This window comes from Cyrtonyx montezumae, unplaced genomic scaffold (genome assembly GCF_038088225.1).
Source record: "Cyrtonyx montezumae isolate F1298 unplaced genomic scaffold, pur_monq_1.0 scaffold_59, whole genome shotgun sequence".
Taxonomy (NCBI): domain Eukaryota; kingdom Metazoa; phylum Chordata; class Aves; order Galliformes; family Odontophoridae; genus Cyrtonyx; species Cyrtonyx montezumae.
The window spans coordinates 408433-434971 of NW_027072066.1; the positions used below are offsets into that span (position 1 = coordinate 408433).

The 26539-nt window shown below is 56.0% G+C and overlaps 3 protein-coding genes across 6 annotated transcripts in view; 2 read left to right on the plus strand and 1 right to left on the minus strand.

Moving 5' to 3' along the window:
* The window catches only part of GOLGB1 (golgin B1), a 32225-nt gene extending 31281 nt beyond the window's left edge, over positions 1-944 (plus strand). The window contains exon 20 of the mRNA XM_065749217.1: positions 721-944. Within this exon, the coding sequence (XP_065605289.1) occupies positions 721-855 (135 nt within the window). The 3' untranslated portion in view covers positions 856-944. The remainder of the gene's footprint in view (positions 1-720) is intronic.
* Positions 945-3862: 2918 nt separating this feature from the next.
* HCLS1 (hematopoietic cell-specific Lyn substrate 1) lies at positions 3863-17677 on the plus strand. Of its 4 annotated transcripts, none has more exons than XM_065749213.1 (15): positions 3863-3940; positions 6923-7006; positions 8397-8470; positions 8605-8734; positions 9565-9675; positions 10097-10151; positions 12298-12408; positions 12578-12688; positions 12971-13026; positions 13932-14001; positions 14196-14329; positions 15115-15222; positions 15915-16218; positions 16833-16904; positions 17232-17677. In XM_065749213.1, the coding sequence occupies exons 2-15, from the start codon at positions 6923-6925 to the stop codon at positions 17366-17368; spliced, it is 1557 nt and encodes a 518-aa protein (XP_065605285.1). In that variant the 5' UTR covers positions 3863-3940; the 3' UTR covers positions 17369-17677. The 4 variants fall into 4 exon arrangements, with proteins under 4 accessions (XP_065605285.1, XP_065605286.1, XP_065605287.1 ...); XM_065749214.1 differs by having other exon boundaries at positions 15118-15222; XM_065749215.1 differs by lacking the exon at positions 12578-12688.
* A 1598-nt stretch (positions 17678-19275) lies between these two features.
* Positions 19276-20262, minus strand: LOC136056846 (olfactory receptor 2A5-like). The gene has a single exon (XM_065749211.1). It carries the CDS (start codon positions 20260-20262, stop codon positions 19276-19278), a length of 987 nt encoding a protein of 328 aa, XP_065605283.1.
* Between the last annotated feature and the right edge of the window lie 6277 nt (positions 20263-26539).

Sequence of the window (26539 nt, forward strand, 5' to 3'; positions counted from 1 at the left end):
ACTGTCTGTGCCCAGGTCCTGGTCCCAGGCTCCTTGTGATGCACCCATCTTTCCTTCCTTCCTCATTCAGAGGTGGTGCTCCCATGGGCAGATATAGGGCAGGAGCCGTAGCTGGGTGCAGCCCTGTGCTACCAGTGGGGTTTGTCACCAGGGCAGGCAGTGTCCTTTGTTCTGCAGCTCTGCCAGGGGAGGTGAGGTTGCCTGAGGACCCCCTGAAGAGCCCCTATCACCATAGGGCAGCCCTGCTCAGCAGGATCTGAAGTCCTTTCAGTGGTGAGGCTGAAAGATGTCAGTGAAGGCATGTTCTCTTCTTGCAGCTTGGAGGGGGATGAGTTGGGATTCCTAGGAGCTCGAGTCTCTAACAGAAAAGTGCCACTTGGTCCTTTTGTTTATATTTCCCTTAAGGAGCTAAGTCATTTTAAGTCGTTTGTAGGAAGCAAGAGTCAAGGGGCGATGTTCTGTGTTCTGTTGCCCTTTCTTGATTGGAATTGGAGAGAGCTGGCTGGCAAGAAATCTGAAGAGAGCAGCTTTTCTGATGGGGAAGGGGAATGCCTCAGTGTGGGGAGTGTCTCTGCAGGTCAGATGTGGCAGCAGAATGGGTTTGGGGCAGTTCGTGCTGATGAGCTTTAAGCTTACGCGTGTGGTCAGAGGACTCTGGGGGAGGGTTGCTGCAGACCTGCCCGTTCCTGGCACTGACCAGTCTCTCTTTTCCTCTTCTAGACTCGGAATATCCCCAGACTGTGGCGCCTGCTACGCTCTCTCTTCCGCTCCCGGACGCGTTTGCCTTTACTGGTGGCCATGTACCTGCTTGCTCTTCATGTCCTGCTCTTCCTGTGCTTCACAGGCCACCTCTGAACAGCAACTGTGTCCCTTCCTTGAGCCACAGCCCTCTGTGATCCTAGGCCAGCGTTCCCCATGTGCAGGGCGGCTGGAAGCAGCCCCTCACCCACTCCTGCTGATTCAGTTCCCCGAGGGCAGCACTGCCCCGGGGTTGATGCACACCCCGGGTGCTTGCTGTTGGGATGGGCAGCAGCCAGAGCTGTTGCCCGTGATGTTTTCAGGACATCTGTCCCTTCATTCTGCAGTTTTAAATGGTTGAGCAGTACGTCTTCTGAGCTGGGGGTCCTCACAAGGACGGTGTCTGTTCCCGGAGGGAGCGCTGCTCATTTTATGGAGTGTTTTGCAGTGGTAGGAATGAGTCAGTTCTTCCTGGATCGCTGCAGTTCTTCCAGGACCTGATGGATGTTTGTTCATCCTCGTCCCGAGTCGGTGAGCCGAGGGGGAAGCTGTGGACCTGGGGACCAGGGAGGGGAAGCTCCTCACTTCCTTACGTCTCCTGTCGGCTCCGTGGCTCAGTGCTATTTGAAATGAATATCCTAAGGCCGCAGGGGACGCTTTAAGGAATGTGAAGTTCAGAACCACGTTTCCTGCTCCGTTGAATCTGTGGTTGAAGTAGGACCTGGGCTCCCCCGGCGCTGAGGAAGGGAACGGAGTTCTGGGCCTTCAGTGTCGCTGCTGGTGTCGAAGTAGTGCAGGGCTGGCGTTGGGCCCTGGGCCTGGCTGACTCTGAGGCCAAGTGCGGTTGGATTTGGTCGTGTGGGATGCGTGGGAAGCTGTGCTTTTCCTAAAGAACTCCTGAACCGTCGTGGAGTTGGGACGGTCCTCTTCCAAAGGGAGAACGTTGGATGCAGGGGTGGTTGAGCTGAGCTCCTTGCCGTCGGCCAAGCTGCTGTGTGCTCAGGGTCCTTGCTGCACCTTTGTGGTGCAGCACTCAGCCTGCATTTTTCCATATGGAAGGAGGGGGTTCTGATGCTGCTGGTAACCGAGCAGGCTCCAGCCACTGCAAAACCTCTTTGGAGATGGAGTAAATTCATCACTGTACCTAAAACAACGGGCTCTCTGGCCCGCTGTTGGCACTACGTATCCCTTTGTGTACTACCCCGATGATCTCTGTGGACTTTTTCAGCTGCATACACTTCTGTGACCAAAAACTTTGCCTGTAGCTCTCTGGGGCACGTGCTCCTGTATATAATAAAGGTTATTTTTCAGATGGGAAATGTGTAATCGTGTGAACAGTAGAGGTCTCTGCAGGGTGGGGTGCTGTGCCATACCTTCATGCGACCACGGTGCATCATCTCCGTGTGTTTCCTTATGTGTTCATTCATCAGATCTGTTTCTTCCTATTGAGCACCCACCGCGATGACCTTTCCCCTCTCAGCACCTTCAGCTTTTGCTGCTATGACCGAGGAATTTAAGAGTGCTGTGGTTTCAAAAGCAGTTCCAATAAACGTGAAGGGCTGTTTCTGTTTATTTTCAGGTAGGTGTGACTGAACTGTGCACGGGGCTGGAGTTGTCCCCTTCCCAGTGGGGCTGTGGTGGTTGGTGCCCATGGGCTGGAGCTGTGCTCCTGCTCGGGGTGGGCCACGCAGCACTGTCCTCCTCCATCTCTTATAGCCAAGGACACCTGTTTGCATTCACTGCTTTAATCTGACAATGCCATTGCAACAGAAATTAATTGTAGGGTGTTGTAAGAACGGTGTACCCACTGCGTTCGAGCTACGGGTAACGCGTAGAGAACTCACATCGTGGGCTTCAAGGAAACACAAAGGGCTTGAATTCCCATCCCATGAGCACAGCTGTGCTGCCATTCAGCGAGACCTGAACAGGCTCCAGAGTTGGGCAAAGCGGACCCAGATGAGGTTTAACAAGAGCAAGAGTAGAGTTCTGCGGAGCGGGAGGCGAAGGGAGGAGGCTGAACTCTTCAGCAGCGTGTGGCCATTGCACGAGGGCAAGTGGCCACGAGCTGAAGCATAGGAAGTGGTGCACCAGTGTGCATGGGAACTTCTTCCCAGTGCAGTGACGGAGCCCTGCAGCTGCACACAGTGGTGGTGGGGTCTCCTGTGCAGACATCCCAGACCCGCCTGGACGTCCCAGGGCTGTGCTGGGATCTGCTTGGACTCCGTGATCTCTGGAGGTCCCTTCCAACCCCTCCAGTTCTGTGATGCTGAGTGTTATTTCCGTCTGGGTGAGCTGGATTCATTAAAGACATTATATCTCCAAACGGAGTGCTTGCAGCTCGGATTAAATGCGTCAACAAGAAACTTAGAAGGAGCTCCTGACCTGATAACTGCAGTGTGGCCAACAGCTTTAACCTAATGGAAGATGTGGGACTTCACCCGACAGTTTCAGCTTCAGACACCTCAACCTTGTGCTGCTCTGGGGCCCCAGTCCTGCCCCACTGACCCACAGAAAGCCCCCTGCATCACACTGTGTCACGCAGAAGCGAGTGCTCCACCCGGGAGCTGCTCTTTGCATCGCTTGACTCGCTCTGAAAGGAAATCGTTCTGGTTTGAGAAGTTCATTTCGTGCAGAAGTGGTTCATGCCTGTTCCAAAATCGGGCGTTTCCACCAGTGAACAGCACAGGGGGAGTTTGGTCTGAACGGGGATCCTCTCCATATTCCTACCTCAGATTACTTTGTTCTGTCCTCAAGCATTCATACATCTGTACAGATTATATATCCATATCTATACACACACATATATATTTAATTGTGCTTTAAAGCTCTGAGCCCAGCATTGCACCAACACTGCAAGCAGCACATCTGCAGCTTCCTTTCGTGAGATTTCAGTAATCGTTGGTCGTGGGGCTCGGGCACTTCTCCTTTCTTTTCACCAGAATGAGCTCTGGTGGAGCAGGAGCCTGTCTGCAGAGATCACTGTTGGTTTTGGGGGCAATAAATGCCATCGTGCCCCGCTGAGCTGTACCCAAACCAACGGAGCACTTTGCAATGGGGCGGAGGGAACCGCTGCGTTGGGTGCTGGGGGCTGGAGGAGGAAGTGCAGAAAACAGGAACCCAGCACAGCCCTGGGACTGCTGCAAGCAGCAGTGCTGGGCCGGACGGCTGCAAACCCATCAGCATAAACCGGGGGCCGGGCAAGGTGAGGATGCCGGGGGGGTCCTGGGGGTGGGGAGCAGGCAACAGCAATGGCAGAAGTGCTGCGGTGGCCAAAGAGAGATGCTTCCTGGGCATGGGCTGATGGTGCTCAGAATTTACTGCTCAGAAGGTTCTGTGGTCATCAGGGTTTTATTTTTGGGCATTTGAGGCCTTAAAGAGTGGTGATTACTACGTGTTGACCATCTGCTTTCTGGAGAAGATGGGACTGACCCACATGTTGACCATCTGCTTTGGGGGGAGGGATAGGGCCAACTCTGTGCTGACCGGCTGCTTTGGGGGAATCAGGATGGCCAAGTTTGTGATCTCCGTGATCATCCAGTCCAAACAAAGTAGAGGGGGGAAGGATGATGATGGGGGAAGGGTGGGGCCAACCCCCATGGCTATGGTCGTGGCTGTGGTTTGTTACGGCTCCCAGGATGTGTGGTGGGAGGGGGTCAGGAGTCACCTGGAGCAGAGTAGCAGTCAGACCCCGAAGCCCCGGACTTAGAGTTGGAGCAGCTGTCCTTGGCTGGGGGCCCCATGCCAGGTTGTTGCTGCTGCACTACATGCAAATGGGTCATAGGAGTGTTTGGAGTGAAGGATGGTAAAAGATGAGGAGGGGAGGAGGAGGTGGAAGGCATCACAGGAGCACAGAATCACAGGATGCCTTTGGTTGTAAGGGGACTTTAAACACAATGCATTCCAACCCCTCTGCCACGGGCTGGGTCCTCCCCCAGCTCAGGCTGCCCAGAGACCCATCCCCAACCATGGGTACCTCCAGGGATGGGGCCCCCACGGCTCTGGGCAGTGGTGCTGGGATGATTTATTGGCTGTGCTCTGCAATAGGATTGCAGCCAAGTGCAGCAGCACAGAGGAGCATCGCACATTCATTGTTACCACTATTACTATCATTGCCATTGTTGTTATTTTAACTCCCGAGGGTCAAATCCTCGCAGTAAATCTCCCTCAGTCCTCCATCCTTGGCTTTCTGCCTGGCTCCTTTCACCCACGAGCTTCATCCCTACCGTGTGCTTTCGCTTCCCTCCTCCCCAGCCCCTCGTTAAGCCCATGCAATGAGCAGTGCTGGAGGTCCACCTGCAGCTGGGACTGCAGTTCTCAGCACCAGCACGTTGCACAGAAGGCAACTGCCCAGTGCACACCGTAACAAAACCTGTGAACTGAGGATTCCTACAAAGCCAGCTCCTCCCCCCCCCCCCCCCCCCATCGGGTTGCCCCTGGTTGATTCTCTCTGCCCCATAGCAGAGCTGCTTTGGGCCACGGGAAGGGCAGCCCCACGTTGCCTGCACTGTGCCACCGGATTTCCTTCCGCAGCTCTGCAGATGCAGCGCTGCCTGGGAGGGACGTTTTTTTGGGTCTTTTTTCAGTCATCCTGAAAGCGAAGTGCAGGAGCTCGAGATGTCATGCTATTTTTATGCTTCTAACTTCCTCTCTCTGTGCCTGTTACCTCCTCTGGGCTCCTGTTCATGGCTCACGTGAGCAGCACCCCACGGCTTCAGCCCAGTTTCTTGGTTTTGCTGCAGCCCCGTGTGGGTGGTGTGAGCCCAAGGCACAAGCCCAAGCTCTGTCTGCAGCACACGGTGCTCAGAAGCTCAGGAGACACACGGGAGACACCGAGAGCTCCACCTCATTTCCATTTGCGCTGCTCTAGGGAACGGCTTTGGGGCTGTGGGGTTGGGCTGGGGGAGCCCCAGGGGTCTCTTCCAGCCCCTGCAGCTCTGTTAATGAGCTCTGAGCTTCTGCAAAGCTCTGTTAACGAGCACTGCGGTGGCAGAGCAGCTGTAGCACAGCAGCTGCACCCAGAGCAGGAGCTGCACTGCACGAGGGTCTCCCAGAGAGTCGTTATGTGATGGAAAAAGCAGCGTCCGACAGCTGGGTGCTGCCAACGACCGGCGTCAAAATGAAGGGCGCAGTCCACGTTGGTTGCTCTGAAAGTAATGCTTGTTTATTTCCACGGAAGCTAGAGCAGAGGCAAAGAGCACAGTAATGCCATTTGGCAATGGCAAAGTCTCAGCTACAAAGTGCTGTTTTTCGACATAGGCACTTCCATTCGCTGTGCGTTTTCACCAGCGACGAACAAGAGCCTGTGTGCCACACTTGTATGAATCTGCACCGGTGGAGGTGACCCACTGTTACACAGCCACGATGGCAGCAGTGTTGTTATGCTGAAGGGGTTCTGAGCAGCTGATCTTATTGTAGATGTACCCGTTCACTGCAGGGTGTGGGACCAGCGACCTTTAAAGGCCTCTTACAACCCAACCCATTCCTTGATCCTATGATGGTCCCTTCCAACTCAACCCATTCAATAATCCTATAAAGGTCCCTTCCAACTCAACCCATTCTATAATCCTATAAAGGTCCCTTCCAACACAACCCATTCTGTGATCCTATGAAGGTCCCTTCCAACTCAACCCATTCTGTGATCCTATGAAGGTCCCTTCCAACTCAACCCATTCTGTGATCCTATGAAGGTCCCTTCCAACTCAACCCATGCTGTGATCCTATGAAGGTCCCTTTCAACTCAGCCCATTCTATGATCCTATAAAGGTTCCTTCCAACTCAACCCATTCTGTGATCCTATGAAGGTCCCTTCCAACTCGACCCATTCTGTGATCCCCATTTGGTCCCCCTAAACATTCAGCAATTGATGTATGTCAGTGGGTGTAATTTATGGAACATGAGCAGCGAGGTTCAACCTCTCCTGCCCCCTCTCCAGCATCCACCTCTGACACTGTGGGCCAACCCCGTGATGTAGGAGGCATTGCTTTTGGAGCAGCCCCACGAGGTTGGCACACACGAGGGCTGTGGCTCACCACTCAAATTCGCTGCTCTTTGCTGATCCCCGAGTGGCTGCTTCAAGTGCCCCACGTGGCACTGGGGGGGCAGGTCACATCTGAGGGCCACCCCGTGGTCCTGCCCCACTCCCGGTGACACTGTGGTCCCGCTGATGCCATACTCTGCCTTGCAGATGTGGAAGGCGGTCGTGGGCCATGACGTGTCAGTGAAGGTGGAGGCGCAGAGTGACGACTGGGACACCGACCCTGACTTTGTGGTGAGTGCCTGCGGTGGGGTTCAGCACGGGCTTGCTGGGATCCAACTCAGGGGGTTCAGCCGGGTGTGGGATTCCAGCACTGCCCTCATTCCTCTGCTCCCAGCTGGGACGGCCCCGCTCTGCACTGCGTGGCACAGCCCCACGCTGCCCCAGCTCTGCTCCTCTCCTCTCCGGCTCTCAGAGTGCAGAAGTGCTGGGGGGAGCTCCATGGACCGGTGGCCACAGCTCTGCTTTCTGCTGAAGGCTTTTTCCTTCGCCTGCACCGCACTTTGCCCTTCTGCCCCGCTCTGTGTTGGCCGCTCTCCTTCATGACCACACACACATTGGCACTGCCTCTTGAAGGAATGCTTTTGGAACCACCCCCTGTAACTCCGTGATGATTAACACCAGATTTCCTTGGCAATTTTGCGTCTCGCTCATATGGCATCACAAGATTTTCCACGCTGCTTTGTCCCACGTGTTCAGTCCCAGTGCATCTGAGCTGTTCTCAGAGAGGAATTCTGGTGCGGGATGGAAACCAAAGTCCACTCCTCACATTCCCTGAATTACAGATGTTCTAAACGAATCCAAACCTGTGCCATCAAAATTCTTTCAGTTTACTACATTTAGTTCTTCCATTCGTGATAATTCTTCTAGTAACCATGAGCAGAATGGGCCTGGATGTTCTGTACAGAGATGTTTTCAGTCTTGCTTTAGGGGAGGGCTTGTAGAATCACAGAATGGTTTGGGTTGGAAGGGACATTCATAGGATCATAGAGTGGTTTGGGTTGGAGTTGGAAGGGACCATCACAGGACCACTGAATGGGTTGAGTTGGAAGGGTCCTTCATAAGATCATAGAATGTTTTTGGTGGGAAGAGACCTCCTTAGACCGATAGAATGATATGGGATGGAGAGGACCTTCGTAGGATCATAGAATGGTTTGGGTTGGAGTTGGAAGGGACCTTCGTAGGGCCACGGAATGATCTGGATTAGAAGAGACCTTCATAGGATCACAGAATGGTTTGGGTTGGACGGGACCTTCTTTGAGCTATAGAATGGTTTGAACTGGAGGAGACCTTCATACAATTACGGAGTGGTTTGTGTTGAAAGGGCCCTTGAAGGACGTTTGATCCCACTCCCTGTGATGATCAGGGACACCCACAGCTCCATCAGTGCTCAGAGCCCCATCCCCTGACCGGGGGTGTCTGCAGGGCAGGGGCAGCACCGCCTCTCCGGGCAACGTGCAGTGGCTCACTGCCCTCAGCATGAAGACCTTGCTCCTTAAATCCAACGATAGATGCGGGGGTGCAGGGCCTATCCTTCCAGCCCTTCTCCCTCCCCACACGGCCGTGGGGCCATCGGGGCTCTCCCTGCTCCGGGCGGTGCTGATGGAGACGGTTCGCTCCGCAGAACGACATCTCCGAGAAGGAGCAGCGATGGGGGGCGAAGAGCATCGCGGGCTCCGGGCGGGCCGAGCACATCGAGTGAGTGAGGAGGGGTGGGGAGGGGGTGTGGTGGGGGTGGGATGTGGATGGGCGTGACCTGCAGGACAAATGGAGCGTGGCCAGGAGCGGGACGGGGATGGGGGCCGATGAGAGCGACGCTCTCTGCCCCGCAGCATCCAGCAGCTGAGGAGCAGAGTGTCAGAGGAGCACGAGGTCATCAAGAAGAAGGAGCTGGAGAGTGGCCCGAAGGCCTCATATGGATATGGGGGCAAATTTGGGACAGAGCGGGACCGAATGGACAAGGTAACAGAATTGGAGGGGACTCCCCGGGCTCTGAGGAAATGTCTGGTTCCCATCCCTATCTTCTGCCCTGGCCCTGAAGGGAGAGCGTGCACAGCACACCTCTGCCCATAGACCTTCTCCAGAATGTGCTTGATCCCATCCATGCAATTCATCATCCACTGCCCTCAGCGGAACAGAGCTCAGTGCTGCTGGTGTCACACTGCTGCCAGCAGCTAAGTCAGGTTGGGTTTGGAGAAAAATCCCCCATCCTAACAGCAAAGAGTTCTCCCTCACGGTCAGATGGATCTCCCGGGGCTCCATTCTGTGCCCACTGCCCCTCATCCAGGCACTGGGCACCACTGAACAGAGCCTGACCCCATCCCCCTCACCCCCACCCGTCGGACATCCACCAGCACTGCTCAGATCCCCCCCTCCCCTTCTCTCCTCCAGGTTCATAGCCCCGGGGTGCTCAGCCCTGTCCCCATCGGGAGGCCCTTCCCATCTCTGCACCCTCTGCTGGGCTCTCCCAGCAGTTCCCAGTCTGAACTGGGGAGCCCTGCTCTGGGTGCAGTGCTGCAGCTGTGCCCCCCCCCCCCCCCCTTAGAAAAGAGCAGAGGGGAGGAGCCCCTCCCTGCCCTGCTGGCCACGCTCTGTGCAATGCACCCAGGGTCCCGTTGGCCTTCCTGGCCATCAGGGCACACTGCTGGCTCATGGTCAATAGTTGGTCAACCGGCAATCCATCAGGACCCCCAGGTTACCCCACACTCCCCCTGGCAGCAGGGCAGAGCTGTCCCCATCCGTCCCGCTGCTCTGGGCACACACAGCTCACCCTGTGCCTCCTCTCTCCTCAGTGTGCCGTGGGCCACGAGTACGTTGCTGATGTTGGGAAGCATCCCTCGCAGACCGACGCAGCCCAGGGCTTCGGGGGGAAGTACGGCGTGCAGAGGGACCGAGCTGACAAGGTGCACTGAGCGGCAGAGGGATGCAGCTGGGGCCCGTGCTGCTCTGGGATGGTTGATGCAGTTCTCAGTGTGCTGATGGGCGTGCTTTGCACCACATCACACCGCGGCAGCTCTCACCTGCTGCCTGATGAGAGCCGAGAGCCTGCAGCACACACGTGGCAATGAGCTGTGCACCAACTGCAGCCAGAGCTGCGTTTGCATCCCGGCCACTGTGGGAGCTGCGGTGCTCTCATCTGCAAACCAAGAGCTTTGCAGCACGCATGCATGGCACAGTGCCCTCCACCCCATGCACGTGTCAGACCGTGCCCGGGTGCTTTGCTGTGTGCATGCATGGCACAGTGCCCTCCATCCTTGGGGTCAGACCCCACTGCTGCTGTGACCCGGCCCCCAGCACAATGCCATTCCTCGCTTTGTGTTCCAGTCAGCGTTGGGGTTTGAATACAAGGGGGAAGTGGAGAAGCACTCGTCCCAGAAAGGTAAGTCCATGGCACTCTTGGACTTTGTGCTCTGCAGTGCTCTCCTGCTCCCAGCATCCTGCACTGGCTGCTGCACGCAGCTCTATGATCCCAATTCTGCCCCTTGGTGCAGATCCCCCTTCCCGGTCACTCACCCCGATGCCCCCTGCCCTGTCCTTGTGCTGCTCTGTCTGTCCCCACCACTGCTCTCTTTTGCTTTGCTGGAAGCTCATGGCTGAGCAAAGAGGACCACCTCCCCCAGCCCCATGCTGCATGTCCTTGAAAAGTGCCTTTGAGGAACTGCATTGGGCAGAAAGGAGCACTGCGGGGTATGAGAAGTGATTACACACACACACACACACAAAAAGCAATACAAGAAAAAGCACAGCAGTGGATATGGCAACAAAAGCCTCTACGGCACCCAAACTTGTGCAGAACTCTGGGGGTGACTGAGTCAAACTTGGAGGGGTGCAGAGGAGCAGCTGCATCCAGAGGGAACGCTGCAAGAGCTGAAGCCAAAAGTGAAATATTCCGCAGCCAAGAGAAGGTCCAAGGGCAAAGACCCTGACACTGCTTGGGGCCAATGTGAGGAGGATGTCATTGCCGGGGAAAGATGTTTGGTGCCATCTTCTTTTCAGAGGAAACTGAAAGAATGAAGGAGTTTTGAGGCATCTGTGATTTAAAGTAATGAGTTAGGTGCCAGGCTCCTGCGTAGGAAGGCAGTTGCAAACATGGGACTTCAGACTGAGTGGAGCACAGGAATCCCTCAGATCGAAATGAAGATGTAAGAGATAAGTACTTACACCAAACATCTGCATTCCAGGTGATCTGCATCACCTGGAGCACTACGTCCACGTGGGAGTGCTCAGCACAGGAGGGACACGGAGCTGTTGGTGTGTCCCAAAGAGGACCACAGAAATGGTGCCAGGGATGGAAGAGCTCTCCTGTGAGCACGGGCTGAGAGCTGGGGCTGTGCAGCTGGGGAGGAGAAGGCTGCGGGGAGAGCTGAGAGCGGCCCTCAGTATCCAAAGGGGAACTGTGGGAAAGGAGGGGACAGTGCTGAGCTGAGTCCGTGCTGACAGCATGAGGGGGAACGGCTTCAAGCTCAAGGAGGGGAGGTTGAGGTGGGATATAAGGAGAGAAGTCCTTCACAGTGAGGGTGGGAGGCACTGGATCAGGCTGCACAGAGGTGTGCGGGGTAGCACCCTGTCCCTGGAGACATTAAAGACCAGGATGGATCAGGCCCTGGGCAACCTGCTGGAGCTGTGGTGTCCCTGAGCACTGCAGGGAGCTGGGCTTAGATGGCCTTTAAAGGTCCCTTCCAACCCTAAGGGCTCTACGGCTGTAATTCTATGACTGCAAAGCTTAAGCTGCTATGACACAGAGGGGCTATTACTGGGAGAGCTGCCCTCAGATCCAGACTAGAAAACCCTTATGGGACAATCAGGCTGAGTTTGATGGAGAAGTCCCAGTGTGCAGAGCTGCAGGAACGGGGCAGGGGGGCAAAGACAGGACACTGAGATGCACTCCCCCCTCTTAAGGTGGGGTATTGCGATAGGGTGGCTGTGAAGGGATCTCAGCAGACAGGATAAGGGTTGAAACTTTGGAAGGCAGAGGACAACAGTGGGGTGGTGCTTGGAGGATAAATGAGCAGAGTTACAGCAGTTAACACGAGGTGCTTTGCAGGGATGTAGGGAGCAGAGGTGTAAGGAGGACATGCAGTGCCTCTGCCACATCACACCCCGGTGACACAGAGGTGGAGGGAGCATGTCTGCAGAACAGTACTTTTCAGCATTCGCTGAGCTCCCACAGTCAGTGGTGGGAGCTGAGGCTCCACTGTGGGAAATGTCAACCAGTCTGCCAACCAGTTTGCCATTAGTTCTGTGATCCCAAGGGCTTGCTCCATGCCGTGTCCCCCCTGCCCATTGCCCTCCACCTCCTGCTGCCATCACCCACATTGGCCCGTGCCACAGATCTTCCTCAATGTCCCTCGGGGTGCTCCCAGCCCTCCAACCCCTGCTCTGTTGTCCTTCCTCCCCGTGTCATCCCTCCCTGCTGCCATTCCCCCATCCCTGTTGCCATCCCTCCCTCCCTGCTGCCATCCCTCCCTCCCTGCTGCTCTCCCCCTCCCTGCAGCTCCCCAGCATCTCACTGCACACCCCCTCAGATTACTCCAAGGGTTTTGGTGGTCGTTATGGTGTGGAGAGGGACAAGGTGGACAAAGCGGCGGTGGGATTTGACTACAAGAGCCAGGTGGAGAAGCACGACTCGCAGAAAGGTGACCACCTCTTCCTAAGTCCAGAGCAGGGAAAGCTGCTCCTCCTACAGAGTTGTATGGGGGCACTACAGTGGCACTACAGCCCCACACACACCACGGTGATCATTTTCTTCTCCTCTTTGCTCTCTGCTCCCTGTCTATGGCACAATTGGGATCTCTGTGGACAAAGACTACTCAGCGGGCTTCGGTGGGAAGTTTGGGGTCCAGAGAGATCGTCAGGACAGGAGCGCTCTGGGCTGGGACCACCAGGAGGAGGTGCAGCCCCACACATCCCAAACAGGTACAGATGGGCGCAGAGCTGACAGTTGGTGCTGGCAATATCCAAATGCAACACATTGTGGATGTACAGTCAGCTGGGGGGGCACTGAGAGCCCCAAAGCAAAGGGGGCAGAGTAGGGCTTGGAGTGCAGCACAGCAGATCGATGGGGGACACGGATGCTCACCCCTGGGTCGGGCTCTTTGTATTTGTTGTAGTTTCCATGGAAGTAAGTAGGAGGCATTACTTTCAGAGTGACCTATGTAGGGTTTGAGAATGGAAATTGTTTTCTGTTTTACCTTACAGACTATGCCAGGGGGTTTGGAGGCCGCTATGGGGTCCAGAGGGACAGGGTGGATAAGGTGAGTGTCTGACCAGTGCTCTTAGAGTCATAGAGGTGTAGAATCACTGAGGTTGGAAAAGAGCTCTGAGATTCTCAGTCCAACCCCAACCCGTCCCACCGTGCCCACTGGCCGTGTCATAAGTTCATAAGTTCATAAGTTCATAAGGTTGGAAAGGACCTATAAGATCATCTAGTCCAACCATCCTCCTATCACTATCTCTACCCAACTACTAAATTAAGTCCTTTAGCACCTCATCTAAACGCTTCTTGAACAGCGCTAGGGATGGTGCCTCGACCACCTCCCTAGGCAGGCCATCCCAGTGCCTGACCACTCTTTCAGAAAAGAAATGCTTCCTCAGGTCTAATCTAAATCTTCCCTGGTGCAACTTGTGGCCATTCCCTCTCGTCCTGTCATTACTTATCAGGGAGAAGAGACCTACCCCCTCCTCACCACAACCCCCCTTCAGGAAGTGGTAGAGTGCAATAAGGTCTCCTTAAGTGCAATAAGGTGTCCCCACGTGCCACATCCCCACGGCCCTGGGACACCCCCACGGACGGGGACTCCCCACTGCCCTGGGCAGCTGTGCCAGTGCTGAGCGCTCTTTGGAGCACAGATCGTTCCCCATCTCCAAGCTGACCCTCCGCAGCGCTCCGTCAGCCCATCCCCTCTCGTCCTATCGCCGTTCCCTGGGGATAGAGACCGAGCCCTACTTCGCTCCGTGCTCCTTTCAGCAGTGGCAGAGAGCGCTGAGCTCTCCCTGAGCCCCAGGAATAGCTGTGGCCTTTGGCTGAGGGCAGCAGATCCCCCAGTGCAGGGAGGCACTCCATCCCCTCCGGGCTGTGGCAGTTCTGATGAAAACAGGCACTGCAGGGAGCAAAGCTCGTGGCCAAACCTCTGGATGGTTGGTTCTCTTCCTCTTGCAGAGTGCTGTTGGCTTCGATGAGATGGAAGGTCCAACCTCCAGATATGAGAAAACAAGACCAGTGGAGGCAGGTGAGAGGAACACGTACTTGCCCAGGACTCTCTGGATCCCATGTCCCCCAGTGGCTGCGCACTGCAGGCACTGGGCAGAGCTGGGGGGTGAGGAGGGCGGGCGCGTGGCGGTACCTCCTGGGTTTCTCCTGGTGATTGGAGTGGTGCAAAGAGCCACTGGGCAGTCTGCATCAGCGGTCACCTCCACGCTGCAGCTTCCAGTGGGGCCAGCAGCCTGCGGTCACGGTTTGAGAACATGGCTAAGTTGGCAGATGAGGAGAGCAGGAGGAAGGTGGAAGAGGAGCGGGCCAGGCGGCAGGCACGGGAGGGCCCGGCGGTACGGCAGAAGGTGATCCACAGCCAGCATCTCCAAAATCACCTCCCTATGGCCAACACCTCCCCGTTGCCATCACCTCCCTGTTGCCATCACCACTATCTCCCCAAGGCTACCATTTCCTCATGGCCACCATCTCCCTGTGGCCATCACCACTATCACCAAGGCCACCATCTCCCCACGGCCATCACCTCTCCATGTCCATCACCTCCCTGTGGACATCATCACCATTTCCTCAGGACATCACCTCCCCATGGCCACCACCACATCCCCATCCCCATCACCTCCCTGTGGGACACCACCTCTCGTTGGCCATCGTCTCCCCATGGCCACAGCATCTCCATCGCCATCACCTCCCTGTTGCCATCACCACCATCTCCCCATGGCCACCATCTCCTCATGGCCACTGTCCCCCTTTGGCCATCACCATCATCTCCCCAGGGTCACCACCTCCCCATGGCTGTCATCTCCCTGTGGCCATCACCTCCCTGTGTCCATCACTACCATCTCTCCATGGCCACCATCTCCCCATGGCCACCATGTCTCCATTGCCATCACATCCCTGTGGCCACCACCTCTCTTTGGCCACCTCCTCCCCATGGCCACCACCTCCCTGTGGCCATCACCACCCCATGTCCCCAGGACCAGCGGAGTAGTCTTTTCTGCAGGCCTGATGGTGTCAGTTTGTGGCAGCTGGAACAAATTTCAGTGGGAGAAGAATCGTCCAAGTGTTGCTTGGATGAGAATGGGGGATGGATGTGGTTGAAAGGGACTGAAGGGCTCTGGCGAATTTTCTCCAGCAGGAAATCCCACAAAGAGAGATGGACCGCACAGAGCCACCTCCTGTTCCAGTGGCAGCGAGGGTCCCTGTGAGAGCTGAGCGGGAGCCCACGCTGCTAGGAGAGCAGGTACTGAGAGAGGGGATGGAGGGGCTACGCCCCACAGCCCTACAGGGAGATGAGGGGGAAACACCAGGCTGGTGGTGGGACATGGCTGAGCAGCACCTTGAGCCACGTGGGGTGGGCCTGGGGGGTGATCACTGCCGCAGCACTATGTAGTGGTGTGAGATAGACTCAGAAACATCAGCCATGAAAGTCTGCTCAGCCCTGAGATAGCAGCTGAGCTCCGGGCGTGGATGATGCTCTGCTGGTGCTGCGCTGGCACTGCGGATGTGCGCAGTGCTGTGGGTGCCCTTGGTTGGGTGCTGCGCAGCGAGGAGCTGCCTGCAGTGGGTTCATAGGTTCATAAGGTTGGAAAGGAGCTACAAGATCATCTAGTCCAGCCATCCTCCAACTATCCCTACCCAACTACTAAATCCAATCCCTTAGCACCTCATCTAAACGCTTCTTGAACAGCGCTAGGGATGGTGCCTCACCCACCTCCCTAGGCAGGCCATCCCAGTGCCTGACCACTCTTTCAGAGACAAAATGTTTCCTCAGGTCTAATCTAAATCTTCCCCGGCGCAACTTGTGGCCATTCCCTCTCGTCCTGTCGTTATTTATCAGGGAGAAGAGGCCCACCCCCTCCTCACCACAACCCCCCAAGTGCTTTTTGGGTGCTTTGCTCGTGACTTTCCTGTTGTTTTCTCACTCCGTGGCAGGAGGCAAAAGGAGAGGAGGAGGAGGAGACGGCCCCCGCATTGCCCCCAAGACATGCAGATCTGACTGAGGAGCAGGAGCAGGAGCAGCCCATCTACAGTGTGAGTTTTGATGTCGGTGGAGACTACGAGGAGCTGCTGGAGCACTCCGACTACTGCGACAGCATCAGTGCAGGCGCTGACTACGAGGAGCTGCCGGCACCCGTGGGAAAGCCAGGTGCCACCTACAGCCCTGCCGAGGAGGATGGAGGGGAGGACTATGAGGAGATCATAGCCAAAGAGCCCAGCCAGAGCCAGCCCTGCCAGGGTGAGCGTGGGGGAGAGAGTGTGCATCATGGGATGGGTGGACAGGCTGAGAGGGGTTTGGTGTCCTGAAGTCTGGCGCTCAGGTTCGCAGTCTGTGTTGGCTGAGACCTGGCTGCATCACAGCCCCTCTCCCTCCACGCTGTGGATGAGCGGTGTGGAGCACCGGGTCTGGCAGTGGGTGTCTGCTGAAGGTGAGGGCAGAAGGGCTGCACCCGATGGGGTGTTTCCTGCGAGGGACTGCCAGTGGGGCTGCGGGGATGGCTCTGTTAGTTTACAGCTCCTAGTGCTCTGAGTCCTGAGCTGCCGGTGCCTCCTGAGTGCCGGGGGAGCAGGGGTGTGCAAATTGCACGGGTGGCTGCTGCAGTTTCCGATGCCACTTTGCTCGGTGAAAGGGAGGAGCTGGAGATCTGTCCAGGCTTTGTCTGAAGGAGGATCACAAAGCACCAGGAGTGCTGCTCCCTCCTCCTGGCCGTGGAAGCAAGGTGTGCTGAGCACTGAGCCGTGGCACGCTGCTCTCTGCTGACAGGTTGGATGTGGCTCACTCCAGGATGGACAGACGGGCACTGAGCAAACCCCTTCAGCCTCTGTCTCATTCTCCTGTCCTGTCTTCTGCAGGGGGAATGGACAGCGATTATGAGGTGGAGAGTCCCGGGACCTGTGCGGTGGCCCTCTACGATTACCAAGGAGGTGGGTCTGCCGTGCGGGTGGTGGGAAAGCGCTCAGCCCAGCACAGGGCCCCTGGGAGCCTGGCAGAGGATGGGAGGTGGTGGCTCACACCATCAGCTGTGGTGGAAAGGTTTGGGCTCATTTGTTTAAATGTCTTCCTCGTGGAAAGCAAGAGGAGGGCTTGCTTTGGAACACAGCTGTGTCATCGTTCACCCGGGATGGGGGGTTGGGTGAGATGAGCTCTGTGACCTGTCAGCCTGCTTGGGGAGAAGGAGTGTAGGGGTGTAAACCGGTCCATCCCAGCGTTACCTTTGCACGGCCACCGTCTTCTCTCATCAATCTCTGCAGATGGAGATGATGAGATTTCCTTTGATCCTGATGACACGATCACACACATCGAGATGGTGGATGAAGGCTGGTGGCGGGGGCAGTGCCACGGCAAAGTGGGCCTCTTCCCAGCGAACTACGTCAAGCTCCTGCAGTGAGGCCGTTGTCCAACTGCCTCCTCTGAACCCACACCTCTCTCCGCTTCAGCCCTTTACCCATTACTAGCTCAATTTGGCTCAGCTTGGCACGGCCGCACGTGAGGAATAGCAGTGAACAAACCAGCAGCATGGGAGGAAATGTCTGGAACGGATTCTGGTTCCCGTCCCATTGGGAAAGGTGGGATGGTTTCAGAACTTGTGGGTGTGATTATGTGATATTTTTTTCTGTCCGGATCATCCCGCGCATCAACCACAGCGTATACAGCAGGACCACAGAATCGTAGGGCTTGGAAGCGACCTCTAGAGATCATCGAGAGATTAATTAAGAAAGGAGAGAATTGTTACCTCTGGATGGGGTTCCCTGACCTGAAGGATTCCCATTGCCAGTGCTGTTGGCCATCCCCTGCTTCCCTGGTGCACGTTGGTTGCATCACTTTGAGGTCTCCCAAACCTTTAGCAGCCCGGTTTGGGCAGAGCTCACAGCAGCAGCACCTTCCTGTGCCACACAGTGCTCCCTGCTGCAGCTCAAGCAATAAACCTTTCTGTTCTGACCTGCTCATGGCCACGACCCCTTATTTCCTGACAGCACACCGTGCTCAGCGAGAAGGGCCCTTGTTCCTGCACATGTGAGGACAAGGCAGAGCGTGTGGGATCAGAGGAAACGTGCACGTCGCTGTTCAATTTATAACGCTCCAATGCAAACCATGCCCTCCCCTAAAGCAGCGTGCTCTGGGCTGGGTGCTCCCTGCTGCTGCAGGAGATGGCTGCTGGCGTGCAAGCGACGTGCAGCTCAATGCCAGCACCACCCCAAGGACCACAGATCCCGCAAGGAGCTGCAGGAGCCCACCCCAGTGCCGTGCTGACCCCCAGCAGCAGCCTGGCACCCGAAAGCTGTGGGGGACCCCCAGCGGTGTGCTGGCACGGCTCAGGGTTTGCTCTGCCTCGTCATCAGCAGTTCGGTGCTGGTAAAGCACGGTCCCTGTCTACCACCCATGGGAAACCTCTCAGCACCCCCAGCCCCCAAAGTGACCTTCCCGACATTTTACCATCACAGTTTTCCCTTCATTTCCCGGTGTTCCCTGGGGGCTGTCCAGAATAACAGGTTCTGTTAGAGGAGGCACTGAAGTGGAAGTGCCAAAGCCCAATCCGTGCCCTGACTGCATGAATAGTGACATAGCTGTGGGTGCCCATCCCCGAGTAATAAAATATTTTCTTCTTTGAATTAAGTGGTTTTGTGGTGTGCACTGCTGCCAAATGAGCTGAAGCAAAGATTCTCCGCTCTGTCCCCTGTGTTGCCCCCTCCACGGCTAAAACCCAGCCCAGCTGATAAGTAGGAAGACAGACAGACAAAGGATAAAGGATTAGCTCTTACAGGTGTGCTTGCACAAGAAGTACACATAAAGACAGATGATTTTTAGTTAAGAAAATGCTTCTTGTGAGGTGTGCTGTGAAGTTCTCTGATGGAACGACCTCTGTTTTCCTAAGAATGGGTCCATCGAGAAGCGAGGTGTGAGACACGATGACCTGGAGATAGCCGTCAAAAACTGAACTGAGAAGAGAGACTAAGAAAGGAGGTTGTGCTGACAAAGTCATTTGTTTGGGACTCGGAAGATGACTTGAAGAACTATGGAAGCTTTTGTAAGCATTGAGTCCAATGTCATTTGAAAGGGCAGTGCTGTATAAGCGACCACGAGGCACAAAGAGGTCGACATTTCCTGCGGTGGGGACCCAACTTTGAATTGTCCTGAGTAAACCAGCAACCCTACTGTCCGCTGTATTTCCTCCCCTTTACGCCCTGCTTGAGGCTGTGGATGGGCCCATGGGCACCCTGAGCTGGTGGGGGGCACCCAGCCCAGGGCAGGGAGGGAAATGGAGAATCTTTAAGGTCCCCTCCAACCTGAGCCATTCTACGACCCCACAGTTCCCCCTCCCGGTGCCGGACGGAGCCCCACATCAGCCCCATGGCACCGGGAGCTCTGCTGCCGGCACAGGGCCCTGCGCAGGGCTGCCCGCACCTCCTGGTTGCGGAGGCTGTAGATGAGAGGGTTCAGCACAGGGGTGACGATGCAGAACAGCGCTGACACCACCATGTCAGCCAGCGGCGAGTTGTCGGCGCCGAGCCGGTTGTAGTTGAGGTTGGCCGTCACGAAGAAAAGCACGACCACCATCAGGTGGGCAGAGCAGGTGGAGAAAGCCTTGAGGCGGCCGGTGGCCGCGGGCACGGCCAACACAGCCACCAGGATGCGCAGGTAGGAGCCGACCACCAGCAGGAAGGGGCCGAGCCCCACGAAGACGCTGGCCACGTGCAGGGCCACCTCGCTGGGCCACGTGTTGCCGCAGGCAGCTCTCAGCAGCGGGGGCACGTCGCAGAAGAGGTGCCGCAGGCGGACGGCCCCGCAGAAGGACAGCCGGGAGGCCAGCAGCGTGTGCACCGCCGAGTCCAGCATCCCCCACAGCCAGCAGCCCACGGCTGTGGCCCTGCAGACCGCCCGGCGCATGGTGTGCGCGTAGTGCAGGGGGTGGACGATGGCGGCGTAGCGGTCGTAGGCCATGACGGCCAGCAGCGCGCACTCGGCCCCCGCGCAGCTCATCAGGAAGAAGGCCTGCGCCAGGCAGCCGCCGTACGAGATGGCCGCCCGTGGGCCAAGGCCGCTGGCCAGGACTTTGGGCACTGTCACTGTCGAGTAGCAGATGTCCAAGCAGGAGAGGTGGCTGAGGAAGAAGTACATGGGCTTGTGGAGTAGGGGGTCCAGGCTCGTGAGGGTGAGTGTGGCAGAGTTGCCCAGCAGAGCCACCAGGTACGTGGCCAGGAAAAGGAGGAAGAGGAAGGGCTGGCCGCAGGAAAAGCCCAGCAGCAGGATCTCTGTCACCTGAGTCTGGTTCCCCCTGGCCATGGGGCAGCCGTGCTGGTCTGCAGAAAAGAGCACCGGGAAGAAGTAAAGATGGAGAAGGACAACCACAGAGGAGGGGTTTTGCTGCTGGGATGGCTGTGGTGCCGGGCACCTGAAAGCTTCCTGGGCTGGTATTTGGCAGACAGTGGGAATTCACTGCCCAGGGTGGTGCTGCTCAGTGCTGGAGATCCCACTGCAGGACTCACCACGACCAGCACGCATCTGAACTACCCCACAGATCCTGGGTCTTCCTATTTAAACCCATTGCCTAGAACATCCAGCACGGCTCTCTTTTCTTCCCATTCCCACCTCTGCCGACCGCCTCCTTCCCTGCTTCCCGCACAGTCGTGTCCCTCTTGAGATGCTATAGCCACAAGGACTGCCCTGTGCCAGCTGCCTGTGATGTGCCATCGCTTTGCACCAGCTAAAAGGATTATTATTATCATTCTTGCCATCCTGTCTCTAGCTCTGCCATTTTTGGAGTGCTTTGCTCTGCGATAAATAGTACCTAAAACGGTTTCAGCTGAGGGAGGATCACCGTGGTGCTGTTTGTAGAGCCGCAGGATGAACTGAGATGCTGGGGGGTCTCTGCTGGCATGGGACTCCGGAGCTTCTGCTGTCCATCCTGTTTCTATCACCGTGACTCGAGGGCTTTCTGACTGCTCTGTGGTGCTGTGCCGACCTTGTCTATGTGACATAACCCTCGGCCAGTGCCTGGGAAGATGCCACTCACTGGGTACGCACACCCAGGGCTGCTGTTACCCACCGTGCCAGCGCCATGGAGCCCTGCAGACAGTGGCTGGGCGCTTTGCTCTCTCTTGGAGTACACGTCCGGCCCAGCACAGCAGTCCCATGTGAGGCTCCCGGAGCAACGGAGCTGGGGGTCCTGATGTCCGACCTGGTGGCCATGAGCCAGCAGTGTCCCCTGGTGGCCGAGAAGGCCAATGAAACCCTGGGAAGAATTAAAAAAAGAGAGTGGCCAGCAGAGACAGGGAGGTGATCCTGCCCTCTCCTCTGCCCCGGTGAAGCCACGTTTAGAGTGCTGTTCCCAGTTCTGGGCTCCCCAGCTCCAAAAAGACACGGATCTCCTGGAAGGAGTCCAGCAGAGGACCACAAACGTGATGAAGGGCCTGGAGCATCTTCTGTACGAGGAAAGGCTGAGAGATGTGGGTCTGTTCAGCCTGGGGAGAAAAAGACTGAGGGGGGATCTGATCAAATCTCTGCGGGGAGGTGGGAGGTAAATGGATGAAGCCAGACTCCTCCCAGTGGTGCTCAGCAATCGGACAAAGAGCAGTGGCCCAAAATTGGAACATAAGAAGTTCTGTACCAATATGTAGAAGGACTTCTGTAGGGTCAGGGTGACGGAGCGCTGGCACAGGTTGCCCAGAGAGGTGGTGGATTCCCCTTCTGTGGAGACCCCCATCTGTGCGACCTATTGTAGGGAGCTGCTTCAGCACAGGGTTTGGGCTCAGCCATCTCCTGAGGTCCCTTCCACCCCCGGTGGTTCAGTGATTCTGTTGCTCGTGGTGCTTCCAGCAGCAGAAGGGAACCGTGAGCTGTGCTGCAGGAAGGACCTGGCGAGCTGCCTGGGAGGCCCTCCCCGTGCTGACCAACCTGGGCTGCGTTGGGTAAGGAGGCCCAGGGATGCGGTGCAGCCACGGGAAGAGTGACCCTGGGTGCTGCACTGCGGGGGGATTGGACTCCATGACCTCTGGAGGTCCCTTCCAACCCCTACGATTCTGTGGTCCTGGAACCCTACTTCTTCCACTGTGCTCTGGAGCGATGTAGCTGTCAGTGACACTGAAACCCTTCACCCCAAATGCCCCGTGCACAGAGAAAGGGAAATGCGGCCAGAAAATCTCGCCTCCTCCCCCACAGCACCCCAAGGAAGGTGCCTCGCTCCTCCTCGGTGCCCTAACCACAGCCCCAGCGCTTTGGGGTGTGTTGTCCCCCCCTCTGTTCTGCAGGAGGTCAGGCGTGCTGCGTGCCCAGCCCGGACACCAGCCGGTCCTGCGGGAGGATGCAGCTCTCCCCTTGAAGCTCTGCTGGCTCATTTGCACCCAGATGAGCAGAGTCTGGAATGTGGGAACACGATGCTGAGCCCTGGGTGCGGGTGGTCCCACTCTGATGGTTGGGCTGGGGGAGCAGGTATGGGTCTGCCCTCCTTACCTCTGTGTCCAGCAGCAACCTGACAGCACTGGGTGGGAAGGAAAAGCTGTCCCTGCCCCCACGTGCTGCCCAGCATGTCTTACCTGCACCAGGAGGAATCTTCTGCACCTGTGAGCAGAGGAGCAGCTTTTAACCCTGCCAGATCCCAGGGGAGAGATTGGCAGAGGCAGCTCTGTTCCATGGCAGAAGCACAGAGCAGAGATGAGCTCCCACACTCAGCCCACCCAAGTGGGACCTGAGCCCACCACACAGAGCCCTGCAGGCACAGGGCATCCCCAGAATTCCCTACTCAGGCCTGGCCCAGTCTGACCTCTCCAGCTCTGTCTTCCCACCCCAGCCAGCTCTTGTGCGCTGAACTGCAATGGGTATCCCACGCCACAGCAAAAAGTGGAGACCCTGCAGTCCTTACATCATCCTTCAGCACACCATGCCACACTGACCAGCGCAGCAGAGGGGCAGCAATGGGCAGGGCTGGCCCCGCACATACCTGCAGCACAACCCTATGGTATCGGTTGTGGTGGGTAATCAATTAATCAAGCACTGCTTGTGCTTGATTAATGCACCGGTAGGGCTGGGTTAAGGCGTGGAACAGAGCCCTGCAGCTTCCCAAAGAGCCAGGCAGGAGGACGACTCAGCCTTGTGATGCAGGAGCTGAGTTCGAGGCAGCTCCTGCTATGAGCAGCAGTTTTTGATGTGCAGTGCCATGGAAACACAAACTGGGAAAGCCATAAAATGGGAAGGTGGCAGCAGGGAGGGAATTTGGACGGGCATAATTGTTCCTGCAGTAGGAATGTATGGGTGCCCTGGTGACCAGGCCCATGGGTGCACAGGGGTTGCAGCCGGGGCTTCGTAGGACGCTGTGATATCCAAGGACGTGGGGGGATCTATCTGCTAAAGGTCTGTATTTATTACAGATCGTCACCGATCTGCATCATATGCTATGATTAATATGTAGAAATTCAAACAGATAATAAATTACTATAGGGTCCAGCAGGAAGCAAATATATGTGCAGCAGATATTAAGGGCATAGCACCAATTAACAGTGGTAGCAGAAAGGCAATTAGAGATGGTAAGATCCAGGTATGGATTGTTATCAGGGCAACAAACTTAGCGATAATGCAAGGTTGGAATACGTCATGAATATAGTTATGGGTTACAAGCTTATCGGTCCTTTAGCAGATAACACGACAGCTTGTCAAGACTGCTTACAGCAGAAGATGTACTCCTACACACATCTGTACGTTCACAAACCAACAGTACAGGCTCATCAAAGTGATACGAGGAGGGAGCAGGTGACTTTATGGGGTCCCACTATGAAAACCAACCTCCAGAAGTGGGCACAGGAGGGGACCTCAGTGTCCTGCAGAGTTGGTCTGTGTCATGGAAGTGCATTATTGCCACCTCCATGTAGTGTTTCCTGCTGGTAGAGCCATAGCAGCCAATGACAGAATCACCAAGGCTGGAAAAGATCTCCAAGATCATCCGGTCCAACCATCCGCACACCACCAACATTCCCCCACTAAACCACATCCCTCAGTACAGCACTGAAACGTATCTTGAACACCTCCAGGGGCTGTGACTCGACCTCTGTATCCGAAGCTCCAGGAGCAGAGGTGCTGGGCAGTGCCATCAGCTGAAAGGTGCCAACAAAACTGAAAGGCTTTGAAAATCCAATGTGGTAGGGAGCTACTGCTGGAGCGAGGGGAAGATGGTGTCACAGGGGATGGAAAAGGAAGATGGAAAGTGATGGTTTTGAGGTCCTGACTGTCTGAGAGGGTTTTCAGGGTAGAAGGACTGTGACAAAGGGACTTTGTGACACAGCTGTGGGCTTTGACCTTACAAAGCATTCCCTCTGTCCTGTAGACATGATGAACATTTCCTTGTTTCACACTGGAATTCAGTGGCACATCACTGCTGTGTGACCTGGCTGCTGTCCCAGGTTTCTGGATGGAGATGCAGCACTTGGAGAAGGTGAGGTTTGAAACAGGGCTGTGCTGAGCCCTACACCGGGGTGTGCAGCCACGGGGATGGCCCCAGCTCCTGTGAGCACGCAGCAATTCTGGGAGTACAACTCCTCATGGGATGCAGAGCTCTTAACATCTCCACCCACGAGTGCTGTGCTTTCCAAACCCAAAGGTACTGCTGTAAAACTGTGGACTTCTCCATGTACCATTTCCCTTTGATGGGTGGATATTAGATTGGATCTTGGGAACAATTTCTTCTCCAAAGAGTGGTCAGCACTGGCACAGCTGCCCAGGGCCGTGGGGAGCCCCCATCCCCCGGGGGTGTTCAATGACCGCAGGGATGTGGCACATGAGGACACGGTCAGTGGGCACAGTGGGGGTGGGTTGGGGTTGGATCTGGGGCTCTTAGAGGTCTTTTCCAACTGTAACATTTCTGTGATTCTACACATTTTCCAGCCCAACAATTCTGTCTCGATCAAAACCCATGGTGCTGTTCCAGGAGGCAGGAATCTGCCTGCGGGGTCCAACCCTGACCCAAAGCACAGCCCCGTGGTCACCACTGCTGCTCTTGGCTACACCCAAAAAGAGACAGAACACCTCCAAGGCCAGAGGTGCCACAGCTTTCCTGAGCCCCTGATCCCACCTCATGAACATACAACAGTCGTAGAATCATTAAGGTTGCAGAAGATCGCTGAGATCACTACAGGGGACTCCGGTTCTCCCTTACATCCACTTAGAAGGAAGGATGGTGAACTCGGAGCCCCTTGCCTGCATTTTGCCTGCTGCTTCTATCCCTCTGTGCCCCATTGCGAAGGGTCTGGCCTTGGTTTTGTGACAGCCTCCCCACGGGTACAGCACGGCTGCTGTGTGGTCCCCCCGAGCTCGCACTGCGTCGGGCTGCACGTGTCCAGCTCCCTGCTCGTGGGAGCTCACCTCCAGCCCAGCACTGCATGCAGGACCTGGATATGATCCCAGGAGCGCTGAGCAGAGGACACGTCCTCTTGCCTTATTCTGCTGCCTTTGCTCCACACAGCCTGGGATGCTCAGGGCCACCAGGGCACGCTGCTGCCCCGTGTCGTGTTTGTTGCCATTTGTCCCTCTCCCCAGGCACAGGACGTGGCACTGTCCTCGTTGAATTTCATGGGGTTCCCATCGGCCCGCTCCTGCAGCCCAACCTGGTTCTTTGGGAGCAAAATCCCTTGAGCACACACTTCGGTCCCTTCGATTTGACATCACCTGCAAACTTGACGCGGGTGCGGTCTCCTCCGTGTCAGCAATAAAGACGCCACACAGGACAGGGCCCGGGACAGATTCCTGCCACGTCTTCTTTGTCACTTCGCCTCCAGGTAGAGGATGACTGCTTAAAGTCATTCCTGAAACTGCTGATCCAGACAGATCATCGCGACACCGCTGCTGCTTTGACATTCACAAAGCTGAACACACTTCTAGCAGCGAGGCGAGCCCGCCTGCTCACACCTCTGTGTGGCCACGTCTCACTACAGAGCTCAGACGTGTTGATGGCAGCGTCGGCCCCATGGGCTGCAATGGGGCTCGGTTGGTTCTGCTCAGTGGCTTTGACTGTCCCTGGAGCAGTGGTGATGGTGCCCTGCCAGAAGTTCGGGTTGGGGCTAGGGTTAGGGTTAGGGTTGGGGTTGGGGTTGGGGTTGGGGTTAGGGTTACAGTTAGGGTTACAGGTTCATAGGTTCATAACCTCTCTGGTTATGGTTACAGTTAGGGTTAGGGTTAAGGTTACAGTTAGGGTTAGGTTAGAGTTAGGGTTATGGTTACGGTTAGGGTTATAGTTATAGTTAGGGTTACAATTAGGATGAGGGTTCAGGTTGTGGTTTCAGTTAGGGTTAGGATTATGGTTATGGTTATAGTTAGGATTAGGGTTACAGTTAGGATGAGGGTTTGGGTTATGGCTATAGTTAGGATTAGGGTTAGGGTTAAAGTTAGGGCTAGGGTTAGAGTTAGGAGTAGGGTTATAGTTACAGTTAGATTTAAGGTTAGAGTTACAATTATTATTAGGGTTATGGTTACAGTTAGCGTTAGTGTTATGGTTAGGGTTATAGTTACAGTTAGGTTTAGAGTCAGTGTTAGGGTTACAGTTACGATTAGGTTATGGTTTCAGTTAGGATTAGGGTGA

Coding starts and splice junctions, on each gene's coding strand:
- LOC136056846 (XM_065749211.1), bottom strand. CDS start 20,262: ATGGCCAGGGGGAACCAGACTCAGGTGACAGAGATCCTGCTGCTGGGC.
- HCLS1 (XM_065749213.1), top strand. CDS start 6,923: ATGTGGAAGGCGGTCGTGGGCCATGACGTGTCAGTGAAGGTGGAGGCG. Junction 8,471..8,604: donor GGGCGGGCCGAGCACATCGA/GTGAGTGAGGAG, acceptor TCTGCCCCGCAG/CATCCAGCAGCTGAGGAGCA. Junction 14,330..15,114: donor GCCCGGCGGTACGGCAGAAG/GTGATCCACAGC, acceptor AATTTTCTCCAG/CAGGAAATCCCACAAAGAGA.